Below are 21,632 nucleotides of genomic sequence, written 5' to 3'. Positions count from 1 at the left end.
ACCATTCTTACATAAGCAATTCAGGGAAAAGGGATGGGAAGAGAGAGGGGGCATTTTCAAGTGCACTAAGCTTGGGCCACAATGGCAAACTTGACTTGATTCCAAAAGACAGAATTGACAAAGGGGAGCACTTCAGGGTGCGACGCCCCCAGACTCACCATTCTTCCTCTCCTTGAGGGGCAGCAGGGTGGGGACGGCCTGCAGCGACAGCTCCTGCAGCTCATTGGTCACCGCCTCGCTCTGCGGGCTGGGAGCGGAGCCAGTCACCGTGGCAGCCACCATGCTGCCCGGGCTGAGCTCCTCCACGCAATGGGTTGCCAGGGCTGCCAGCGCGACGGGTGGGCAAGGCCAGCGGAACCTGTGGAGGACGGAGAGGGCAGAGTGACACCAGCTCACTGGGGTGGGCATGTGGGCCATCATGACAACATCTGACAACATCATCTAAACAATGCATCAGGTGTACCCAAAAAAATCTTGGCAGAATTCTGTGAGACTACTGTGTGTGAAGTGTGTGACACCTATTTTAATGCAACAATGGAGTCCTACAGGAAAGCTACACCAGGCACGTAACTGGAGCGCTCTTCAGGAATGTAACTCACCAGGGACGTAACTGAAGTTCGCATTGCGTCTGCTGCAACAATTAGCTTCTACCATCATCAATGGTCAAAATCATCATTTGAAAAAAATATGCTTAGACCACTCTTCTAAAATGGAAATGGCCTGGTGTAGCCTCCCCCTTAGACCTCGTCTAACTACAACAAGTGTTATGTAACGCAACACATGTGCAATGTACACTAAGTTTCATAATTCGTGTTCAGTCATGTTCCTCAATTCTGATCAAGGAATTACTTCACCATTGAACAAATGGTACATTTAATCCATTAACAACACATGACTACTCTTGACCTAGTCCAACAAAGGCTATAATTCAGCACAGCATATTAATTAAACTGCTCGTAAACCAACAATCAGCTAGATATGATGACCCAGCTAAATCACAATAATGCTGCACACAACAGTAAGTACACAAGAGGGCAAAAAGCACTACAGTCTCAGTTACTAGTACAGATATCAAAGCACCCAGGACAGGATTCATTGAAACTTATTAAACAATGTGTTGGGACATGAAGCATAGTGAGCGCACAGTTGTGCAATGTGCAAGCGCAAACACAGACCGTGTTCCAGTACGAGTCCGCAGGCAGAGATTTGAAGAGCGAAGCACTTTTTAAAAAAAGTGACATAATGACTCAAGCAGAGCCCAAAGGCAGACTGTGTCTGTGAAGGAATCTGACAGCTCTTCCTGAATCTCTCCTGAACACAGGATTTCCATTTTTTCCTGCCCTCAATGCCTGTTTTTATTCCCCGCCATGCCTCTTAAGACTCCATTGTGGTATGAAATATTAATTACCATCACCACTGCTACCATTGCCAGTAATTATTGATACTACCAAATGTTAAGGCAACCTCTTAAATCATCCATTTCCAGTCTTCCACTACAATACAAAAAACTGGATAACTGCTATGTTGCTTAGTCTGTATTGCAAGCAACCTTGCATTGAAAAACTACTGACTCTAAGGGCATACCTTTTACAAGCAGAGTAAAGGATTGTAAAATCAGATTAACCACATTAGCTACTTAAATCCCAAACAGGGGGCATTCCGCTACAATCGGGCAAGATCACAGTGTTTATGTTTACAAACATTAGTGTTTTCCAGTCTGAGATGGTTGGGCAGCTACGTTCTCTCCGGACCAGCATTCCTGTAAGTTATGACCTCCCGTTCACTCTACAAACTTGTTCACTCTACAAACACGTCATTTCATCAGTCTGTCTTTCTCCCTTTGTGGTTTCTCTTTCATTTCACTTATTTTTTCGATCTAGGTTTCCTTTATTCATTCTTAACTGGCATTTCCTTGCCTGCAAAACGATCCTTGGCATCCCAACCACGGTATAATATTTGGCGCTCCCACAGACTTAAGTCAGGAAACGCCCAAGTCTTTGGACTGGGAAGACTTCTGTGGTTCAATTCCAGACTTCTGGAATTGACAGAATCTGGCCTCACTGCCATCTATATAGTCTACACACACACACACACACACACACACACATCCTGCATGGACTAAATCTTCATGACAGTACTAGCCTTAATAAACATCTTTGAGAGCAAACTATAGTTATGTTTCCCCAATGTTTGGTGTTGAGCTTTTATCGAGAAATAAAAAAAAAAACCCTACTGTGCTGGACAAGACGATACTTTTGATGGCAACCATCACGCCTGACAGAACTTCAGACTCCAGCTAGCTGTTTTTAGGGTGTTGCTGGGCGCGGGATTTCTGTGCAGCGCCCAGGCATACTGTTTGGACAACAAGGGGTGAGGCGTGGTGGGGGAGCAAAACAACTGTGTTGACATTTGAGAACCAGAGTGGGCGTACTAATCTGACCAACTGTTGTGGCGGATGCTGCCTGTAACAGATGTTTACGGACATGGTTTACTGGTACATTCCTATACTTCTTGATTACCTGACAGAGAGGCAGACACTTAAAATGCTACAAAAATGCTGGTGTGCCATGCCACAGCTTAACTTGGATCTGGATTTAATATGCTATTGACCACACACTCAGTTTGGCCATCCACTGATTTAATTTGGGTCTGACCCAAATTGCTATATTCAATTTTGCCGTTATGTAACCGCCTGAGAGGTACTTCGTGCTCCCTCTGTTCCCGCCAGTATGATCTCATTATGACCTCATCAGCGTCCACTTGCAATCTCGATGGGAGTCCCCACCCTGTTCCCCATCATTAGTCGGCCAGTAATCTGAAACTGCATGAGAAACAAATACATCTGCAGCACAAAAGTGCTTGCGGAGGTCAGCAATGAAGAAAAACCTTATTATGTATTTCTTATACCAGTAAATTGTAAGTAGCAGCAGCATTTTTGTGTTAAAGGCTTGCAGTGCGAAGAGGTAAAGATCTCGTTGACAGGCAGTGGGTGCAGATAACAGCTGCAGTAAGCAAGAACACAAGTCATTGATCATCTTTCATAGAAGGTCTGCATCTGCATTCCAAAAGCATGAAGCATGACAGTCTGCATCTATGTTCTGTGAAGATTGAAAGAAGTGATCCATTGCTATGGTAATCCTTCATCTACATTCTGTGAAGAATGAAAGTGACACAATGTTTTGGTCATCCTTCTTATGACAAACATATGAAATTACAGGTCTACGGCCTCAGCAGTAAATCGCAAAATACCTTCTAAGCAAATTCTGGATACAAGCTAGGACTCCATTCCGCACTTGCTCCAGGTGATGTGTTCAAACATGCAGAGCAAAATGAACACAGCATGCAACCAGGAGGGAGACAGGGCTCTCTGACATTCCTGTGACTGCAGGCCTACACCTGCCTGTACACAAAAGGTAATCAATGAACACCAGCTGAGAGCCACCACAAGCCTTCACCTGGCTGGATAGGGAGACGGAATGCCTGCTTCGTCTGAAAGAATACAGGCACAGGAACACTGTGTGCCTACTGCCTGTAGCACTGCATAATGCTCCACCTCCCAACACTGCATTACAGGGCACTGATGCACTCAAGCTAATAAATCGGTGTATGACTGAGAAAGACTCCATTACCTTCTTTACTTTGTCCTTGGGGAACTGGATGAAGCTTTTCCCATTTCTATGCACAGCAAAGAAAATCTGTGCAGAAGAGGCCATATTTCAATTAGAGGGCTTAATCGTATTCACACCCACTTATACACACATAGGCAAGCACTTCTGTATTCAACAGAACTGTTTTAAATATTGTAAATACATAGCAGTTAAAGGACAGTGTATGCTGCAAGTGCAGTAGTGGACACTCACTCACTAAGGCTAGCTTCTTTTATTCTATGCTGATAAAAGAGAGTCACGTTTAGCTATTGCTAGATAACGTTAACATGGCTGAAAACGCAGCGGTAGGTGTGTCATCTTATACCACATGTGCAGCTCTAATTAGTTGCTGAGGTTATTTTTAACAAAATATCATGGGCAATCCTCACTGAATTCACTGAAATTCTTTTCACTCACATGCATGTTGAACGCAACATGGCAGGACATGCAACTCGTCTTTGACACATTTTCAAGCCTCAACAGGGGCTATTTATAGTCGCCCAATGAGAATATCTAGATATGTCACATCTAGTGCTCACGTGTATTCATATTGAGCACACTGACTTTATAGAGTGAATTCATAACAATGTAAGACTATGTTTGAACAATTAACTATGGTGTCGACCATAAAGCCGAGCCACCTCACTAGCTAAGAATTAGCTTGGCTACCTAGCTGGCGAGCTAACTCGGATAGTCTGATTTGAATAGGCTAGCAGATGCAACTTCTGACTAAGCCAAGTCGTAAACGAGCTTCCAAAATGATTTTAACATCCCCATAGAACTTACCCATTTGGACGGTAAATTCTAGAGGTTGTTTCGCATGGCATGTGAAAATGAAACATTCACGGTTACACACCCTCGAAACCACCGAAAATGCCCACCTCACCGGTGTCAAAATAAAGAGCGTGATGCTACTGTCAGTAGGCTACATTAACCGGAAATGGCGTTCTGGTATTTCCTTTCAGAGCAGACACTTCTCTGATGGTATGCAGACTCGCACGACTGAAGCACGACTTTCTTGAGCGGTCTTTAGGAAGCGCATTCTCATCATTTTCATAAGGGCAACACTGCCTTAGACTAAAACAGAATTGGAGGAAAACAAATGAATTTCTCATATCTGTTCTTTCAGTTGTGCAGTGGGCTAGTTCAGTTAAAGTAGAATTATTGCGCCATCTATAGACCATCTGTGTATAGTGTTAATGGGCTGTTTCGGATTTTTCAGGCCTCAGACAAATAACATTTAACATTTAAACCAGTTTATTTAGGCACTTACACAAGCCAGATATAAGAAATGAACACTTTAACATTGTGTAATATGTAAACATGTTACAAGAAATACATTCTTACAGTCTTCACATTGTCCTGTTTCATAGAAATACATTCATGAAAATATTGATGTATTTTCAAATATTTCCCTACAAGTCCGTAGAGTAATATAAAAACAGTTACTCAGCCATAGAAAATGTCATATTACTATGAAATGCAGAATTACAATTCAGCAAAAACAAAACATTTAAACATTCTTAAATTAATCTTGCATATAAAACCTGAGTTAAATCAATTGATCGCGTAAAACAGGCAAATAATGATGACACAAAATCATTTTTCTGTGATGTTTTACATTGTTCATGTTGGTGTAACATGATTATTTCACAGACAAAAATAACACTTAGGCACTAATTTTAAGCTATCAGACACATCAAGAAATAGCATTGCTTCATATTACTACCTCCACTAATGTTTTCAAATGTGTGCTATAATAGCTTTATTATGAAATTAAGTCAATGCACTGAGGGTACATTGGCTGCCTATATGTCTTTTTTTTGACAGCTGTAGAATCCACTTCTGTGTTCTATTTGGTGATGGACTCCCAGGGGCAGATGATTTCTTTCACGGCCCCTCTTGCTGAACCAGGGCTCTCCTCTTCATCTTCAGAGTCTATGGGGTAGATACGGCACTCTGGGGGGATGTCAACTTTGATCTGGAAAAAGCTGGAGACACACAGACATGGTGATGATTTCCCACACTATAAACACGCATATCATGTTCTCCCCAGTGTGTCTTACCATGTTGAATAACTGATTAGTTCATGTCTGTTATGGATTTGCATGATGTTAGAACTTCAAAACACAGGCAAGTGTCTCAAAAGGTGCCATTATGCAGCATTCTGCTCAAAGGTAATCAGGAAGATAAAATGGCACATGACACAAAAATGATTAAAATATGGGCCTGTGGTTGACAATTGTTTACTTTTATGTTGTTTTCTTTAATGTTGTTTACTTTGGTGTTGGTTTTGAAGACATGGGAACTGTTTTGATGACATGATTATGGTGGGATTAACCCAATAAAGGTTGCATGCCCTCTGGGTTACGTGAAGCATGGAAACAGTTGCTGTCACAGTATAGGATATGCACAGTGCGTGCATTCTCCAATTTGGCAATCATTTTACCAATGAAGCACACAATTGTGTGAGATCACAGTAAAACAATGATGTGACTATATTACATCATCTATTGCATGAAACAAAAGCAGTAAAACATGGTGATGTGATAGAGCTCATTGATCCAATTCTTACAGCTATGACCCCACACTTAATACACTAGTAAATAACACAACATTGTAGGTTGTACTGGGCTTGGTCTTTTCATTGACTGAGTTACACCACCTAATGTCCTAGACAGTCTCAGGGAAAGGGGTTACTCACTTGGCCAGTCTGCGGTGTTGTGTGTGAGGCTGTGGCTCAGTGCCCAGAGGCTGCACCCGCCCGCTGCCTGCTGCCACGGAGCATTTGGGCGACAGGCTGGCAAACACAGATGAGGCGTTGCAGCCACGGCGCAGCAGGCGGCTGAGAGACAGCGTCATGCGGGGCCTGGCCACCGGCGTCGGGCTCTCCTCCTCGCCTGCCCCCCCTACCGACGTCTCAATGCTCTCAGCGATGGAGGGAAAGTGTGAGGTGGTCCCGCTGTGCATGTCGAAGCGCCTTTCGGACGCTGGCGTGCTGTCGATAGCTACGCTGATGGGTGACGGGCAGGCAGCGCTGTTGGGGAGGGCAGCGAAGCAAGGGGAGGCGGTGGACTGTGTCTCGCAGAGGCCAGAGTAGACAGCAAGGTGGGGAACAGGGGCAGTGAACCGACACAGCTGGGGGATTAAGAAGGAAAAGACATGCTTCAGTATACAGTGATTCATCAGTTCATTCAGTATATAGGGTTCATCATTGTATTCATTGAAGGAAATAGTTATCACCTCACCCTACCCTATCAGTGTTTCATGAAGTTCTTTATAGCTTCTAATGCTGAGCTCTACCAAGACACCTCTTGCTATTTTTTGTTTTGGAAAATATAAAGATGTTAGGGGGTGATTGTGGGAGAAACTTACCAGATGGCAATGATGAGGACAAGGATAGTAATGAAATTATTCAATAAAAAACAACAGAGTGAGTATGTAATGAAAAACAAAATCCCTGAACAACAGACATGTTAGATATTAATGATTTTATTGCATGGATGGTGACACACCAGGAAAAAGGCATGAGAAGTAATGACAAGACTAAAACACATTGCATGCAAAGCTATGTAGCAGACAAAATGAAGGACTTAAAGACTGAAAATGGGAGGTTGTACAGCACAGCATAGAATCTGGAGAGATTAAGGGCTGTCACTTACCCCATGCAAGCTACACTGTCTGAGATTTAGGCTCACAGACACAGAACTATGCAGTGAGTTGTTACAGTTGTAGTCTTTAGGTCCTGCTGTGGAGCCACTCGTTGGTGCAACACTTGCCTACTGTATGTCACGGTGCAACAATGAGACTACAGTTAGCTACATTTGTACATGAAAGATAGCACAGTCAGTTTTGCATGGGTTTGCAGAGATGTCAATGGAAGGTGTATCTTCAATTGAGATAGTAACAGCCCTGATAGGGTCAAAACATACACTGACCACAGGACCACGGTGACCCGCATGACACATCATCACAGCACAAGAACAAGAACAGCCTTATTCATTAAAGATGAAGGTCCAAAAAGAAAACCTTTTTGATGACAATATAAGTAAACAAACTGAGCCTCTGTGAAATGGAACAAACGCGACCTTCAAGAACAGAGGAAAACACTTAGCAGATTAAGATGGTATGAGCTGCAGACAAAACTGTGAAAGTTCTCAGGCGGTGTGACAGCAACTCCTTTGTGCTTCATTGGAATAACAATCAGTGACGACTAATCATGAAGCTCACAGCTGATCAAATTCGAGTCTGAAATTAAAGCTGTTCCGTGTGGCTGAGACTTACTACACCAAACTATTGCTATTTCAGCCAAACCAAGAGAGACCACAATTTAGCAGTGTTACATCTTAAAATCTCAATTCCTTCTCAAAGGAACGTCTTTATAAATAGCATGTAAAGTGCAAAATGCAAACTCGATCTTTAAAAAGCCTTAGGAACAATTTTTCTCTGAGGACAGCTATCCCTAGGGACGAACTCTGCAGTAACAACTCGCTCTGCCCTACAGCGGCATCGTAAGCCAAACGTAGGGGGGGGGGGGGGGGCTGCGTTTATTTTAGCTCTGCCATTTGCTCTCTCAGTCTGCACTGTGTATACACGCAGCCCGGGCTGGCTGCCTATTTCTTCTGCAACTTGCTCATGACCTGTGTCATGTCCACAGGGCCGCTGGCCGCCAGCTTGGCCTTCTGCTCCTCCTCCAGCTGGCGGACAATGATGGGACTCAGACTCGGGCGGCGCTTCCGAGCGTTCTGCTCCAGCTGGGACGGACTGAGGGAGGACGAGAGAGGGACAGGTTAAAGAAAGAGAGCGAGAGAGAGAGAGAGAAAGAGAAAGAGAGAAAGGGGTGGGGGTGAGAAGAGAGTTGAAGAGAGAGAGAGAGAGAGACAGCAGGATAGGGGTAAAAGACAGAGAGTCAACATCTGACAACATCAGAAGACTGAAGTACAAGAAGAGTGAAGTCTTAGAGACTCCACAGTGGCCTCAAGGCATTTGATGAGGCCCTGTATTCCAACTCACGAGAAATTGTGCGGTCCTGGGTCGATGGCTTTCGTCTGGATGTCCTTGTACACTGGGGATTTGATGTATCGGCCATACTTATCCTTCAAACAGACAGCAAAACTTATAAGATATTAAAATTAAAGACACATAGCTATAAACAACATCCCTGTCCCCTATGTTTGTCTCTTGCTTTATTTTATTTTATTTTATAAAACCTAAGACACAATACACAATTCATAAAACCTAAGACACAATACAAATATACAGCACAAATAGCATGTTAACATAATAATCTATAAACACATATAAATACATATAATCTATAAACATTATATCTCAGTCCACTGATATATACCTCTACTGAGAGTCATATCATTCCAAACCTTAGCACAATGTCTCAACCTGTTTTCTCCATTGGGAGATAGACACTATGTTAGTGAACATGTGAGCACCTTTTTCATCAGCATGTAGATATGTGTTTGAGCGGCGTCCAGCACAAAGCGATGAGGGTGTTTCAGACCCCTCACGGTGACCTCCATGGTCTTCCCGTCAATGTTGATCCAACGAGGCGCACCACGGGCCAGAAATGTCCTGCAGTTGAAACAAGATGAGAATTAAGAGAATCACATACACACACACACACACACACACACAGAGGGGGGGGGGGGGGGGGGGTGAGCTCAGAATAAGGGTTCAGTGATGCAAACAAACATTGGTTCTTCTCTTAAACTTTCATGTGACCCTTGAAATTGCAAATAAGGACACAATAGGTATTGTAAGTACTTTTCCAGGGGAAAAACCCATTTAAACTGTAAAAAGAAACTGTGCAAACATGAGGACTTCAGTGCAGATGGAATATTAAACAAGGCATGAATGGAAGCACTTACTACATTACCCACAATTATGGCTTCATTTGTGGACTACAAACAAGTGTGTCTAGCTGCATAATTAAGGGACTGCTATTGTCAGGCTTACTTGTAGATCTGCTGGGCTTTTTCATGGATTGTTGCAGCTGTGCCCCACTTCACATCCTCACAGGCCTCCCAGAAAGCCAGGTTCTCACCTTGTCACGCCAGATAAACAACATTCATTGACACATACACGGCAGCAACAATAAAAGTGGATCCTCTTATTGATGTGGATTGGCATTGCTTGGTCATTTTTTAGCATGTGCATGATGTTTGTGTGTCCCACACACCACGTTTCGACATAGGTTTTGTCTTGTATCTATTGGTCCCTTGACCTAATAGTGAATAAACGAATGAACTGAGGGCATAGGCAGGCAGATTAATCTTACATAAAATTAATTATGCATTTGTTTATTGTCTTTTCAGGGGCCACATTAGGGGACAGTCTTTATATTATAGACCCTTTCATCAATAAAAACAAAAACAATGCTTGAACGTTCTATTTGGGCCCCAATCTACTTCCTCTACATTAAGATAACATATGGAATGTTAAAAAGGAAGTCTTGTGGGGCCAACTATGATGCTGATAATGGAACTCTCTTGAAAGGGTCCATACACAATATCAAGTGCTCCAGCATTTTAAATGTAATCCTGATCTGCCATGAAAATCAAACGTCCAATGGTTCTCAGTGACTGTAAGCATGTGAAATACAGAGTTGATTACACAACTGAACTTGTGATGAGGAGTTGTGATGCACTTTCCAGTACTTACTGCTGAATTCCTTCTTCAAGAAGAGGCGGAAACCATCCCGACCTAGAGGATCACTAAGCAGCTCTCCAAAGCTGAAGGTCCAACGCTCCACTCTCATTCTAGTGGGGTGGTCCACACTTACAGTGTACAACACACACACACACACACACACACACACACACACACACACACACACACACACACACACACACACACACACACAATCATATATTTACTGCTTTACACCACAGCATTCATATACATGTTTATCCAACATTTTATCTCTATAAATTAACTAAGCATTAACTAAACACATTCACCAAAAATTATCCCCAAGAGGACAGTAAATACTTGAACTATTGAAATACTCCTCCTAATAATCCCTATAAGTTCATGAGTCATAGGTTCCAGGAAATATCTCTGCAATGGGAGGGCAGACTATAAATGCATGTACATTCCTTCATGCATCGAAGTCTGCAATGATCAACAGAAGTTGTGAGTACAGTTATATAGTGTGTTCATGTGCTCTGTCTTAAAGGTGCAGTCAGTGACTGTACGAAATGTCAAACTTTTTACAACCGCTAGCTGCCCATTCCTTGTTTGTAATGTAAAAAATCACCCTAGGCTCTGAAAACTGGGAACAAACAAAGTGGGGGCAGCCTGTCCCCCAAACAAAAACGGATCTTCTCTGGGAATACTGAAGGTAGGGGTTCACTACCTCTATGGCATGTTTCGTTTGGTCTGGTTAAAATATAATGTATGTTGTTTTGGACAAAAGCATCTGCTAATAAATTTAAACACAAACAAACGCAACTTCCTGCATAATTGCTGACTATACCTTTAACATATTCAACTTACTAAGGCATGTTGATATCCCAGTAGGTGGCATCATCAGTTAACCATGGGTTGCTGGGAAGAACTGGGGCGAAAAAGGGGTCGTGCGACTTGAAGGTCGTCATATATTTGACAATGCTGTAGAATGGAAGGATTTCTCAGGCTAAGATAATGACATTTTCAGGCGAACATCATGTATTGAATCTCCAACATGGATTAATTAACTACTTATTGGAAATGTCTGTTTTCAGTTAGACGTGAAGTGAATTATGTAGATATAACAAACATACGCTCCAAGAGACACAGATGACTTCACCCTTGGTCTCATGATGCACTGCTCAGTAAAAATAATCTACAGAGAAAAAAAAACAGGATCTATATTTGGGCAAAGTTATATCACACGAAAGGTTCCAATGAGAATGTTAATGTAACTGTCCCATTGAGTTATGATGGGCATATTGGGCGACTCATCATTCAACAACGACTTACAATTCTTCTGAAGAAGTCTGGAGTCTTTGTCTGAAAAAATGGTGCAGAGCAATAATCAATATCTGGCTGAACCACAAGAGTACACAAATGGGTTTTCAATCTGTATAGTGTTCAGACAATGTGGAATAACGGAGACACATGAATTGGCCAGATTCAGCGATTCATGCCCTAGACTATATTTGTTGTGTGCTTTGATATAATTTTTGATACAGTCATTTTTCACTGAATTAGGACAGGACTGATGGGCAAGAGAGTTCATTTGTATGTGTGTGATTTCAGAGGAAAATATGAATATGAGTAAGATTTGTCTTCTGTGGATAAGCACATAAAAGTCGAGGAACAACATCTGCAAGACAAAAAAAGACAAAAAAGACAGAGACCGAAGTGTTAAAATCAGTAAATCACTACAGCACATGATCAGTACATCACCCTCAACTGGAAACATATAAACGCATTTAATCATATTTCTTTAAGTGACTGCATCTATTGTATGTAATACAGTCAATGGGATATGTGAGAATAATGTTACTTAATAGAAACTAATAGAATAGAAATAGAAACTACTACTCTGGAAATAAACAACAATGCTTAAAACTATCATTATATAATACATTTTACCTTAAGATAAACCTTTTTGCACACCCAGATGTGTCTAATGACCTGGATAATTAAGGCCCACATCCAATGACAGTGGGGCCGCTGATAGACAAAGATGTCAGAATATTATCACACATTATTAAACATGGGCCTCTAGACTAAAGCTGTTTTATCATAGTTCGTTTTAAGGTTTCATACAGCAGTGGAATGGAAGTTTGGAGTGAGCTGCCATGTTCACCTAATGAAAGATAATGCCAATCCTATTAGGCGAGGATCACATCAGCCAGCGGCAAGTGGAAGCGGCAAACGTAACGCAACGCTCAGACCATAATAAGTTTTATCTCGTTCCTAAGCAACACAAACGGTTTGTCAATTGAATACACTCGCATTGCGATTTGAAAGTTGAACCAAGTTCAACGCTCAGCTTCCCCACCTTAAAGAAATTTACAGATGTAAAACCCAACCAACACAACATTTATTTTCTATTAGAATTGCTCTGATTATCTCTAAGTTTTGTCATTGACTTGTGTTGATTCCTGTGTTGCTTACTTGTACATATAAACATTTCTGACCTTCCATAAAGGTCTCCCTCCTGTGGTGCATAGATCCACAGGATCATGTGACTTTATGGTGCAACAAGAGAAATAGGAACTGACTGAGCAGCAAACCTCAATACACGAGGCTTCTAGTCTTGGTACACACATGCAGCTGACTCAATTACTGACTTAATTCAAAGATCTTTATATTTTCTTCTTGTGACATATAAAATTTAGGTCACCTACATTGCATTCAGATTTGTCAAGCATATCCATAAGCCTTAATTTTGTGCTTTTAACCTACTTCAAACCAGAATCTTGATTTATGAATGATATAGTCACAACCAACATCCCAGCAATGCCTGGAGATAGCAAATACTTTAGGAAGATTTTTCAAAGTTGTTGAACACTATAATTACTTACATTATACCAACACTTCTCAACACACAAGCCTACACATCTGAGAATTTGCATATAAAATATCTCCACTTTCATCTGAGCGGAGCAAAGTGGAGTCTCTTAAAATCCTGTATGTATGTTTATTGCCTCCCCAAGTTTCAAAACTCCCCCTGAAGATCTTGCTATCATGAGATCTAGTAAGCATGAGATCTTGTTAGCATGAGATCTAGTAAGCATGTCTTGTCCTTATTACTGACCTTTTACCTCCTTTTGGTTGGGGTCAACAAGACGTAGTAATCCAAGGTCCATGGCACTGACTGTCCCTGGCTGTAGAACGACACTGTGTTAATTTCAAGAATGACCATTTAAAAAACAGAGCGCACAAGAAAGTTGTGTGTGCAAACCAGAAACTTAGTTTCTTTTGTGCAACAAAAACGATCTAGAGCTCACCACAAACTTTTAGGTGTGCATGTGAAGCTTTCTAATGCACTCAAGAAACATTTCTTCTCCCTTATTGGCTCCGTAATTTTTTTTTATTCTCAGACCTAGAACTTGTATTGAACTTCATCATGCTGTGGTATGATGCAGGTGCTCATCCATGGATCTCATTCATGCACCTTATAGCTCAGGACTTCCATTAATAGCCAATGTCTCAAGATCAAGATCAAGAACATGTCACTGTCGCTTTAATGGTATTCAAGAAGCCGTGGCTGCTTAGTCCACTCCCGAATAATGCATACTGAAATACTAATCAGACACGTACTGTGAACTGGTAAATATGTATGGGTTAACAGAACTTGTGTTGCACCGAAAAACATGGGCTTCTTCCGTTTGCAAAATGATCAGGGAACTGCAGATCAGACCAGATTTAGTGGGTGCATTCACAATGCACTGCAAAGTGTGAATTTAAACAGTTTTCAGTTGGATGACTTCTGACTCATTGCTTAATCAAGTGCAGTTAACAGAAACGCTGTTTCCTGTTGACTGTGACTTACTGGTGGTCGATGTACGACCCAGTAGGCTCTCTCCTGGCAGTCAAACACCACCCGATCTGGCTTCTTCCTCTCTTTCCCTGCCCTGTGCATGGACACACACAGACACACACACACACACACACACACACACACACACACACACACACACACACACACACACACGGAACATGATTAGCATCAACATGATAATCATCATGCAATATTACACACATCATCACACATAGAGCACCTCAAACTATAAGTAATTCAAAGGCTGTAGAGGGGACATGACATTTTCTGTAAAAGCTGACACATGGATATCAAAGGCATACATGAATATGACTGCACCATTTATGATGATATCCACTTCACAGATTATATTGGGGCACATTTATATAGCATAATGCAGTAAAAAGCATATGGATATGACCGAATAGAATATGAAATGTGGTAATAACAGTGTTTTGTATGGTTATCTGTGTAGATAAAGAAACTGAAATTCCAACACACTAACCTGTACTGTTCTTTGGCCTGCATTACAATGAAATCCCACTTGTGGTTCAGCCATTTGTGGAGGTTATTATATTGCTCCTGCAGGACAAAACATAAAAGTTTGAATTGCACGGTCCAGTGGAGGCATCTTTATCGCAGTGGATTAAAGGAGGACTTTGTATAAAAATGTAGAGAGAAAATGATTAAATGTTTCTGCCCAAAGTCTTAGTGTCAAACTGAAACAAAAATAGGTCCATTAATCACAACCCTACCTGTTCATACAGATCAAGAACTCCTTTCTTCCGGATATTTCTTTTTGCCAAGTAGATTGCTGAAACATGTAATAATAAAAGTAAGTACAACCAGGCTATGCCAAAAGAATGTCATGAATGACTATGAAGCATGTTTTAAAAAGGTTATTTACAGGACTACCTATATGTTTCAAAGTGAGAAATGATTTGTGTCGTGGGAGGGATTCTTACCGTAGTCTGTGTCCTCAACAGGCCACTGCTGGACAGGCCAGAAATATGGAGTCTAAGAGGAAGAGAGACCAATCAAATACTCAAATGATCATTACTTTGATACACCATTAAAGGAAAAATTTAATCAAACCAAAATTTCGGTGTCCACCACTCTAGTTCATCCAAAACAAACCAGAAAAGGGACTCAAAGTGCTAAATACCGGAATTTTCCTTTAAGACCAATCACATACTCAAATGATCATCATTTTGATACACCATTACCTGCACAAACAGTGTGTAGTATATCTCTGATAACACAAAATTACATCCAATGGAGATGTGCAGCAGCATATTTCAATATGAAAATGTACCTTAAAATGACACTATTCACCTCAACATATATTGCACAATAATTCATATTTTGATACAATATGTCGGTGGCAGTTTAGAGGACAAAATGTAAGTGGAGGTTTAGAAGCAGCAGAAAACACAGCAAACATTTTCCAATGAAAGTATCAGTAGCCAGAGTGTTTTCAGATGGCAAGGCAGTTTATTTGTGCATTTTGTTGACTTCACTGCACACGTGAAAGCTAGGAAGTACTCATAGGAAAATGAGTGTGTGTGTGTGTGTGTGTGTGTGTGTGTGTGTGTGTGTGTGTGTGTGTGTGTGTGTGTGTGTGCATGTGTATGTGTCTAAAAATGGCACCTGAAATCGGTAGAGAGAGGCATCTGGTTTGAGAACAAGTCGTTTGTGGTCCCGTAGAGGGTAGATGAAGCCAAAGGCCACCATCATGGTGCCAATGGCGCAAGCCTCTAGAGAAGAAGATCCAAAACACATCCATTTATCAGCCAGACTTTTGCTCTATCCATCTCATAGAATGCATGGAGGAAAAGCCTTTCTTGTCTGCAGATTCAACTTACCAGGGATCTCTACATTAAAGCGTTTGGCGATCCATGCGGCAACGTCTTCGCCTGCATGAAAAAGAAGGAGAATGCTGTTTAATGGAGGCAAATGAGGCACTGATACAGCATGCCAATCAACATGAATGTCACAGCATAATCATCAGTCCACCCCAGGTGCACATAGAGCGAGAGAGAGAGAGAGAGAGAGAGAGAGAGAGAGAGAGAGAGAGTGTGTGTGTGTGTGTGTGTGTGTGTGTGTGTGTGTATGTGTGTGTGTGTGTGTGTGTTTATGTGTCTGTGTGTCTGTGTGTGTGTGTGTGTGTGTGTGTGTGTGTGACAGTGTGTGTGTAGCAGAAAGCTGATCACCCACTGATTTGAGAGCTGATTGGCAGAGTACTTATAGAATTCAAGGAGACAAAAAGATGATTATAAATACATATGGAGGATGAAGAGACGTTGGAGAAAGAAGAGACAAACTACACATTGTAGGTTGTGTCATAGACTTGCACTGAAGGATTTTCACAGAACCTTCCTAGCAAAGTTCTAGCCCTGTGAAAATAATGTGTTGGACGTTGAACTACAGCGCTCTGCATGCTCAAGTTACGCTTAAGAATGAACAAAAATAAGGAAGTTGTTCCAAATAAAATACCTCAAATACATATGCATAGTATTTATTTTCCAGTTCTGATTTACTTCTTGACACAAATCTGAATTGCATTGTACTGGTAACTTTGAACAGTTTTATTCAAATTAAGAAATATTTTGATTCAGAAATATTTTGATTCAGAAATATTCCTCCTATTGAAATTTGTATGTTTTTAACAATATCTATATGTGTTCTATTGCTGAGACTGGTGACCATTTAAAGTGGCTTATAATGAAAGTGATGTATGCCCTGTGGCAGATTATTGCTGTACAGAGAAGACCTGGCTGCAGCTGCTTATTATAGAAAATAGAGCGTCAGATTATCTCCAAGCTGTTCCATGCAAATCTTAGTTCAGTATCAAGCCGTCTCCCTCCAAAGAAAGCAATTGATTAGATCTTCTGTCAAGGAGTTGATACCATATACCAATGGTAGGGAGCATTACTTTTGATATTACTTTCATTATCAGGTAAACATGCTAGCTTTTGGAATGTTTTCCATAGTAAAGATACAGTGGATCCATTAAATACTATGTATATTCACAAAATCTAATTTTATTTTACTACCTTCCAAAGAATTTGATTCATCTTTTTTGTACAAGGGTGCAGGTTGCTCCCTACAAATGCAACCATACATATGTTCAAATCCATTATCATTCATGGCTGTTTATCTCTCAGTGACACCTGTACGAAAGCATCAATGAAAACGACTGAGAGACCTTTCAGCCACCCTACTGCAATAAAAACCAATTAGCTAAAGAACTGTGCTTATTCTCAGGGGGTCCGTGTCTTTGGGGATCAGTCTTAATTGGGGCCAAATGGCTGGGACTCGATGTGAATGACACAGGGAGGGAGTCATCACTGAAAAGGGTGGGCGGTGAACGTTGACCCGTTAAACTCTCATCTCCTCCAACTTCAAATAAATCCGTCATTAAAATGAAATGAACGCAATTGCACGCAACTTCAAACGCTGGCCCAGCATCAGTGCAGATACACACAACTCATGCATGGGGCAAAGTAAACAGTCAACATGCGGCTTCCCATCCTGATTTGCACAACTGAGAGGCACAATGTTTTCAACTCACTGAGTGTTCTAGTTTACTACCCTCAGTACTGCCAAATAATATATAATAATAAGGCACAAATTATGGCGTAATAAGGGACCAAGTCAAGAACACTTCAATAAAACAGTCTTAAGATAATGAAAATTACCAGTAATTTATGGAAACTAAATTGAACAGCCTCTCTGCCAGAAAGCACTTACTAATACACCGTGCACTGAAGCTACAGTGAGCATTTCTACAAGTCCCATCATAAATAACAGCAGCAGTGGCCAGCCCCCTGAACGTAAATAATGTCACCAGGAGCCAGAGAGAAAACAGAAGAACAACACCCACAGAACCTAACAAGAGGAATCTCTCCCCACATTTGTATGGAGCTCCAAGGGTCTGAATCACGACGCAAACATTTCCAGCTGTGGTTAACTGTTAGTGAAGCCATGCTCACCAGTATTACAAATAACTTCATGTTCAGGAAGAATCAGAATGTATAGATGATATATCTTTATTATGCAGCTCTTTGAGTGCTAAGAATTCAGGCTAGCAGACTGAATCTATCTTTCACCACAAAGATGAATTTCATGGCGAATCTCCTACAGGGTATACTTCCAATCCTATCTCCAATCCTGTGTGGTCTCAGATAAACAGAAATAATTGAATACAAATTGGCTACACAATAGACAACACGAGTGTTTGGTTTGGTTAGACTATTCTAGCAACGCTGCTACCAATAAATTATCATCACACAGAGAACACACCATATATACATGGATGTTATTGTGTTCTTTAAAATAAGCAAGAAACAATGTGATTGAAAAGGACTCTATCTAAAAAAGACCTCTGATGTAGGCCTATGCTTCATCAGCCCTAATGTCACAAGTGCATGCACATGTACATGCACTCACAAAGACATACAGACACACACCACCTCCTCCTTACAACCACACACACACACACACACAAACACACACACACACACACACACACACACACACACACACACACACACACACACACACACACACACACACACCACCTCCTCCTTACAACCACACACACAAACACCCACACCCACACATACACACACACACACACACACACACACACACACACACACACACACACACACACACACACACACACATAGACACACACACACACACACACACACACACACACACACACACACACACACACACCACCTCCTCCCCACAACCGAACAGCCAGGAGGAGGGAGTCATTGCAAGCACCCGCACAAAGCGTTGTCATGGCAATGAATTCTTCAGTACTAGACCTACATAAGAGGACTTAAGATCCATGAACCTGCCTCATGGAGCCATCGCAGAGTAATCTCACCATCACCACTCCCCACTGCAGCTTGGCTGAGAGCTATGGAAGTGATACTCATGGAAGATATGCAGAGGGACCATTCTTGACATTGTGTAGCCGTTTTTGCAACGTTCAGTTGAATTTCTGCCATATGTGACATCTGTTTTATTTTGGTGTCCCTTGCGATGTTATTATTCTATTTTTGTCATTTTGGCTACAATTATCAGAAATGTTAAATTGACATTCAACAGAACCAGGGTCTCCTTACCCGTGAGAGCATGAGGTATTGTGGTGATGACAAGCCTTTGAGTCTGAGACTTCACTCCTGATGTTGGGTCCTGCATTTCCAACATCAGGGCTTCCACCTGCCATTACAGAAGAAAACAATACAGTACACAGCATTAACTTGATTGAAGGTTGTTGATATTTTAACAGCCAATCAAATTACAACTCTCCCTTCCATGCTCCTAAAGCAAAGTGTTAATTGTCTGTGAAAATGTATGACGTTGACGTGTAATATTGTTATTACATTTTGTTTCATTTGCTTTCATTTGTTTCATTCATCTGGGCCTATCATATGATGCCATTATTGCAAGATGACACACATTAACTTTCCCTACAACTCAATTTAAATAATGAGATGCTTTCTTATGATTCTTCTTATGATTATGATTCTTCCTGTTACCCGTAATAGGAAGAATCATAATCATAATAAGAAATCATAAGAAGGAAGGAAGAATCATAACTTTTATTCTCATAAACCTCAATCTACCTTGATTCTTCTTTATTGTTTTTGCACACTATCTGTGAATACAGGTTTCTCTAATATTTTTTTACGCTGTGTTTCCTAACATCACCTGGACCCACAATACTGTCCTGCTCTGCTCTGCTTTCATACAGTGGGCATCCAACCATTGTCCATGGGCACCTCTCCTGGGAGGACCGTCAGGGAGAGTGACACAGGGTTGAGACGAGCAAAAAGCCATCACTCAGCAGAGTGGTTTATAGCCCAGCCTCTCTCCCATGCTGTTTCATGCTTTGCTGTGCTCTGTGCCTCAGCCCTTTCAACCATCCCTGCCAAATTGATTTATGACTCCCTTTGGACTGTTTGAAGTGGCGCTCCTTGCCTCTACCAGTGTCTCTGGCTTTTGAAGGCTGTTTGGAGAACCTGCCACCTGTAGCCCAGCTCTGGATCAGAGCGAGCTCTTCTGACGCCAGACCTTTTCGGTCATCACAGAGACAGCTCTGCCCTGTCGGAGGGAGAGAAGAGCCAACGAGAGGCTGTCCGGTGCTGAAAGGTCACCTAGCGCCACGCAGAGCTCTACAACAGGGAGGACATGAGGGGAGTGATTTAATTGGGCCAAAGAGGCTCACGTTAAAGCTGAGATAATACCTCCCAGCTCATTGTGTCCGACCTTATCCCTGAGTTAGCGTCTATGGCAACATAGGACCAAAACAGATTGTGGCCAGAAAAGTGGTGTCCTTGCTGGTTCAATTAATACTTACATAGCAGCATATTTACACCTCATCAAATATGGAAATATAGATGAATGTCACACTGTGACATTATAGACAAATATAGATGAATGTCAAACTGTGTTCAAGACATGTAATAAGAAGGGATATGTTATCTTCAGAGGTGGCTAGAAGTAGTAGTCCAGTAGGCCTATGTGGTCTTGAGTCTTGATCCACTTGATTGACCATTATAAATTCACAGATTCAGAGAATAGAACACGTGTTTTGTTTTTCAAAACATTATGCAAGAGAATGTTATGCTAAAGATCAGGAAGAAAACTCTCCAGTATCCAGGCATCCCTAACAGTGTGAGGACCAGGTTAAAGGGTTGGCTTTTAAAACCACAATAAAGGCTTTTTAAACTCATCCTTCCTCGTCCTCACCCTGTTTGGAATGCCTGGATTGTTTTTGTTTTCTGATCATGGAATTATTCTTTCCCCTTTACCCAGCACACTTTGGGTATACCTTCACAGAGCTACCAGCCTTATCATATGTTCCAAAGTAGTCTAAGCTCCTTTGAGGGAGCGCTACGTATGGTTTGGAATAAATTGCACCGTTCCGTGTACTAATCTCCACGCAGTGGAAAATCGTGCTTAGAAGTATAAAGTTGCTCAGTAACTGTCTGTAGCCTTCTAATGAATACGCAATAGTAAACATATGACAATATCAAGCAATTCCACAAATATTAAGCAACACAAAACAAATCATGATCCATGTGATTAAGTATGCACGTCTACCATTTATGTCTACGTCGGTGTGTTGATAATAAGCATTAGCAGATGGAAAATGTGTCACCCACCTTCTTCAGGCATGCCACCCGTGGTCGATGCCGCTGTCCATGATCGTGGACATTTTTGATTGTCATTTTGCTCCCACACGATTGCCTGTTTGCTAATTGAATTCAATGTGTGTAATTGTAAAAGAAATCCGCAAGAAACCGCAAGGACTCAGGTAGGTCCCAGACGCCTGATACGCAATTACCGTTAGGCATTGACAAACATGCCATGGATAGTCATCACCGCCAATCGCATCTCTCCGTCGGTGAACCTGTCTCAACAACCTGAAAGGGGCTCAGAGATGCTTACACAATAACGCTGTGATT

The 21,632-nt window shown here is 41.6% G+C and overlaps 2 protein-coding genes across 4 annotated transcripts in view; both read right to left on the bottom strand.

Annotated features, from left to right (window-relative positions):
• mrtfab (myocardin related transcription factor Ab) overlaps positions 1 to 4,586 on the bottom strand; it is a 32,863-nt gene extending 28,277 nt beyond the window's left edge. For 2 of the 3 annotated variants that reach the window (XM_042081855.1, XM_042081857.1), the window contains exons 1-3: positions 4,434 to 4,586; positions 3,630 to 3,695; positions 159 to 358 (exon numbers count right to left, since the gene is read on the bottom strand). In XM_042081855.1, the coding sequence (XP_041937789.1) occupies positions 159 to 282 (124 nt within the window). In that variant the 5' untranslated portion in view covers positions 283 to 358; positions 3,630 to 3,695; positions 4,434 to 4,586. Of the gene's footprint in view, positions 1 to 158; positions 359 to 3,629; positions 3,696 to 4,433 lie in introns of those variants that run through there. The other variant, XM_042081861.1, reaches the window with a different exon arrangement.
• A 335-nt stretch (positions 4,587 to 4,921) lies between these two features.
• rgs9b (regulator of G protein signaling 9b) lies at positions 4,922 to 21,562 on the bottom strand. The gene is made up of 19 exons (XM_042081863.1): positions 21,330 to 21,562; positions 19,284 to 19,380; positions 16,005 to 16,055; positions 15,790 to 15,896; positions 15,105 to 15,156; positions 14,895 to 14,953; positions 14,645 to 14,721; positions 14,152 to 14,233; positions 13,421 to 13,483; positions 11,625 to 11,654; positions 11,426 to 11,487; positions 11,160 to 11,273; positions 10,323 to 10,438; positions 9,618 to 9,705; positions 9,095 to 9,233; positions 8,661 to 8,743; positions 8,288 to 8,411; positions 6,352 to 6,785; positions 4,922 to 5,638 (listed from the first exon to the last, which is right to left on the bottom strand). Exons 1-19 carry the CDS (start codon positions 21,393 to 21,395, stop codon positions 5,500 to 5,502), a joined length of 1,983 nt encoding a protein of 660 aa, XP_041937797.1. The 5' UTR covers positions 21,396 to 21,562; the 3' UTR covers positions 4,922 to 5,499.
• Positions 21,563 to 21,632: the final 70 nt, after the last annotated feature.

This window comes from Alosa sapidissima, chromosome 24 (genome assembly GCF_018492685.1).
Source record: "Alosa sapidissima isolate fAloSap1 chromosome 24, fAloSap1.pri, whole genome shotgun sequence".
NCBI classification, from domain to species: Eukaryota; Metazoa; Chordata; class Actinopteri; order Clupeiformes; family Clupeidae; genus Alosa; species Alosa sapidissima.
This window is presented reverse-complemented; position numbering and strand designations above follow the sequence as displayed.

Excerpts from the sequence above, each read along its gene's own strand:
- rgs9b (XM_042081863.1), bottom strand. The coding sequence starts at position 21,395 with ATGACAATCAAAAATGTCCACGATCATGGACAGCGGCATCGACCACGG. Across the intron at positions 13,484-14,151 it reads GGGTCGTACATCGACCACCA|CCAGGGACAGTCAGTGCCAT; the intron begins GTAAGTCACAGT and ends GTCGTTCTACAG. Across the intron at positions 8,744-9,094 it reads TCTACATGCTGATGAAAAAG|GATAAGTATGGCCGATACAT; the intron begins GTGCTCACATGT and ends GTCTGTTTGAAG.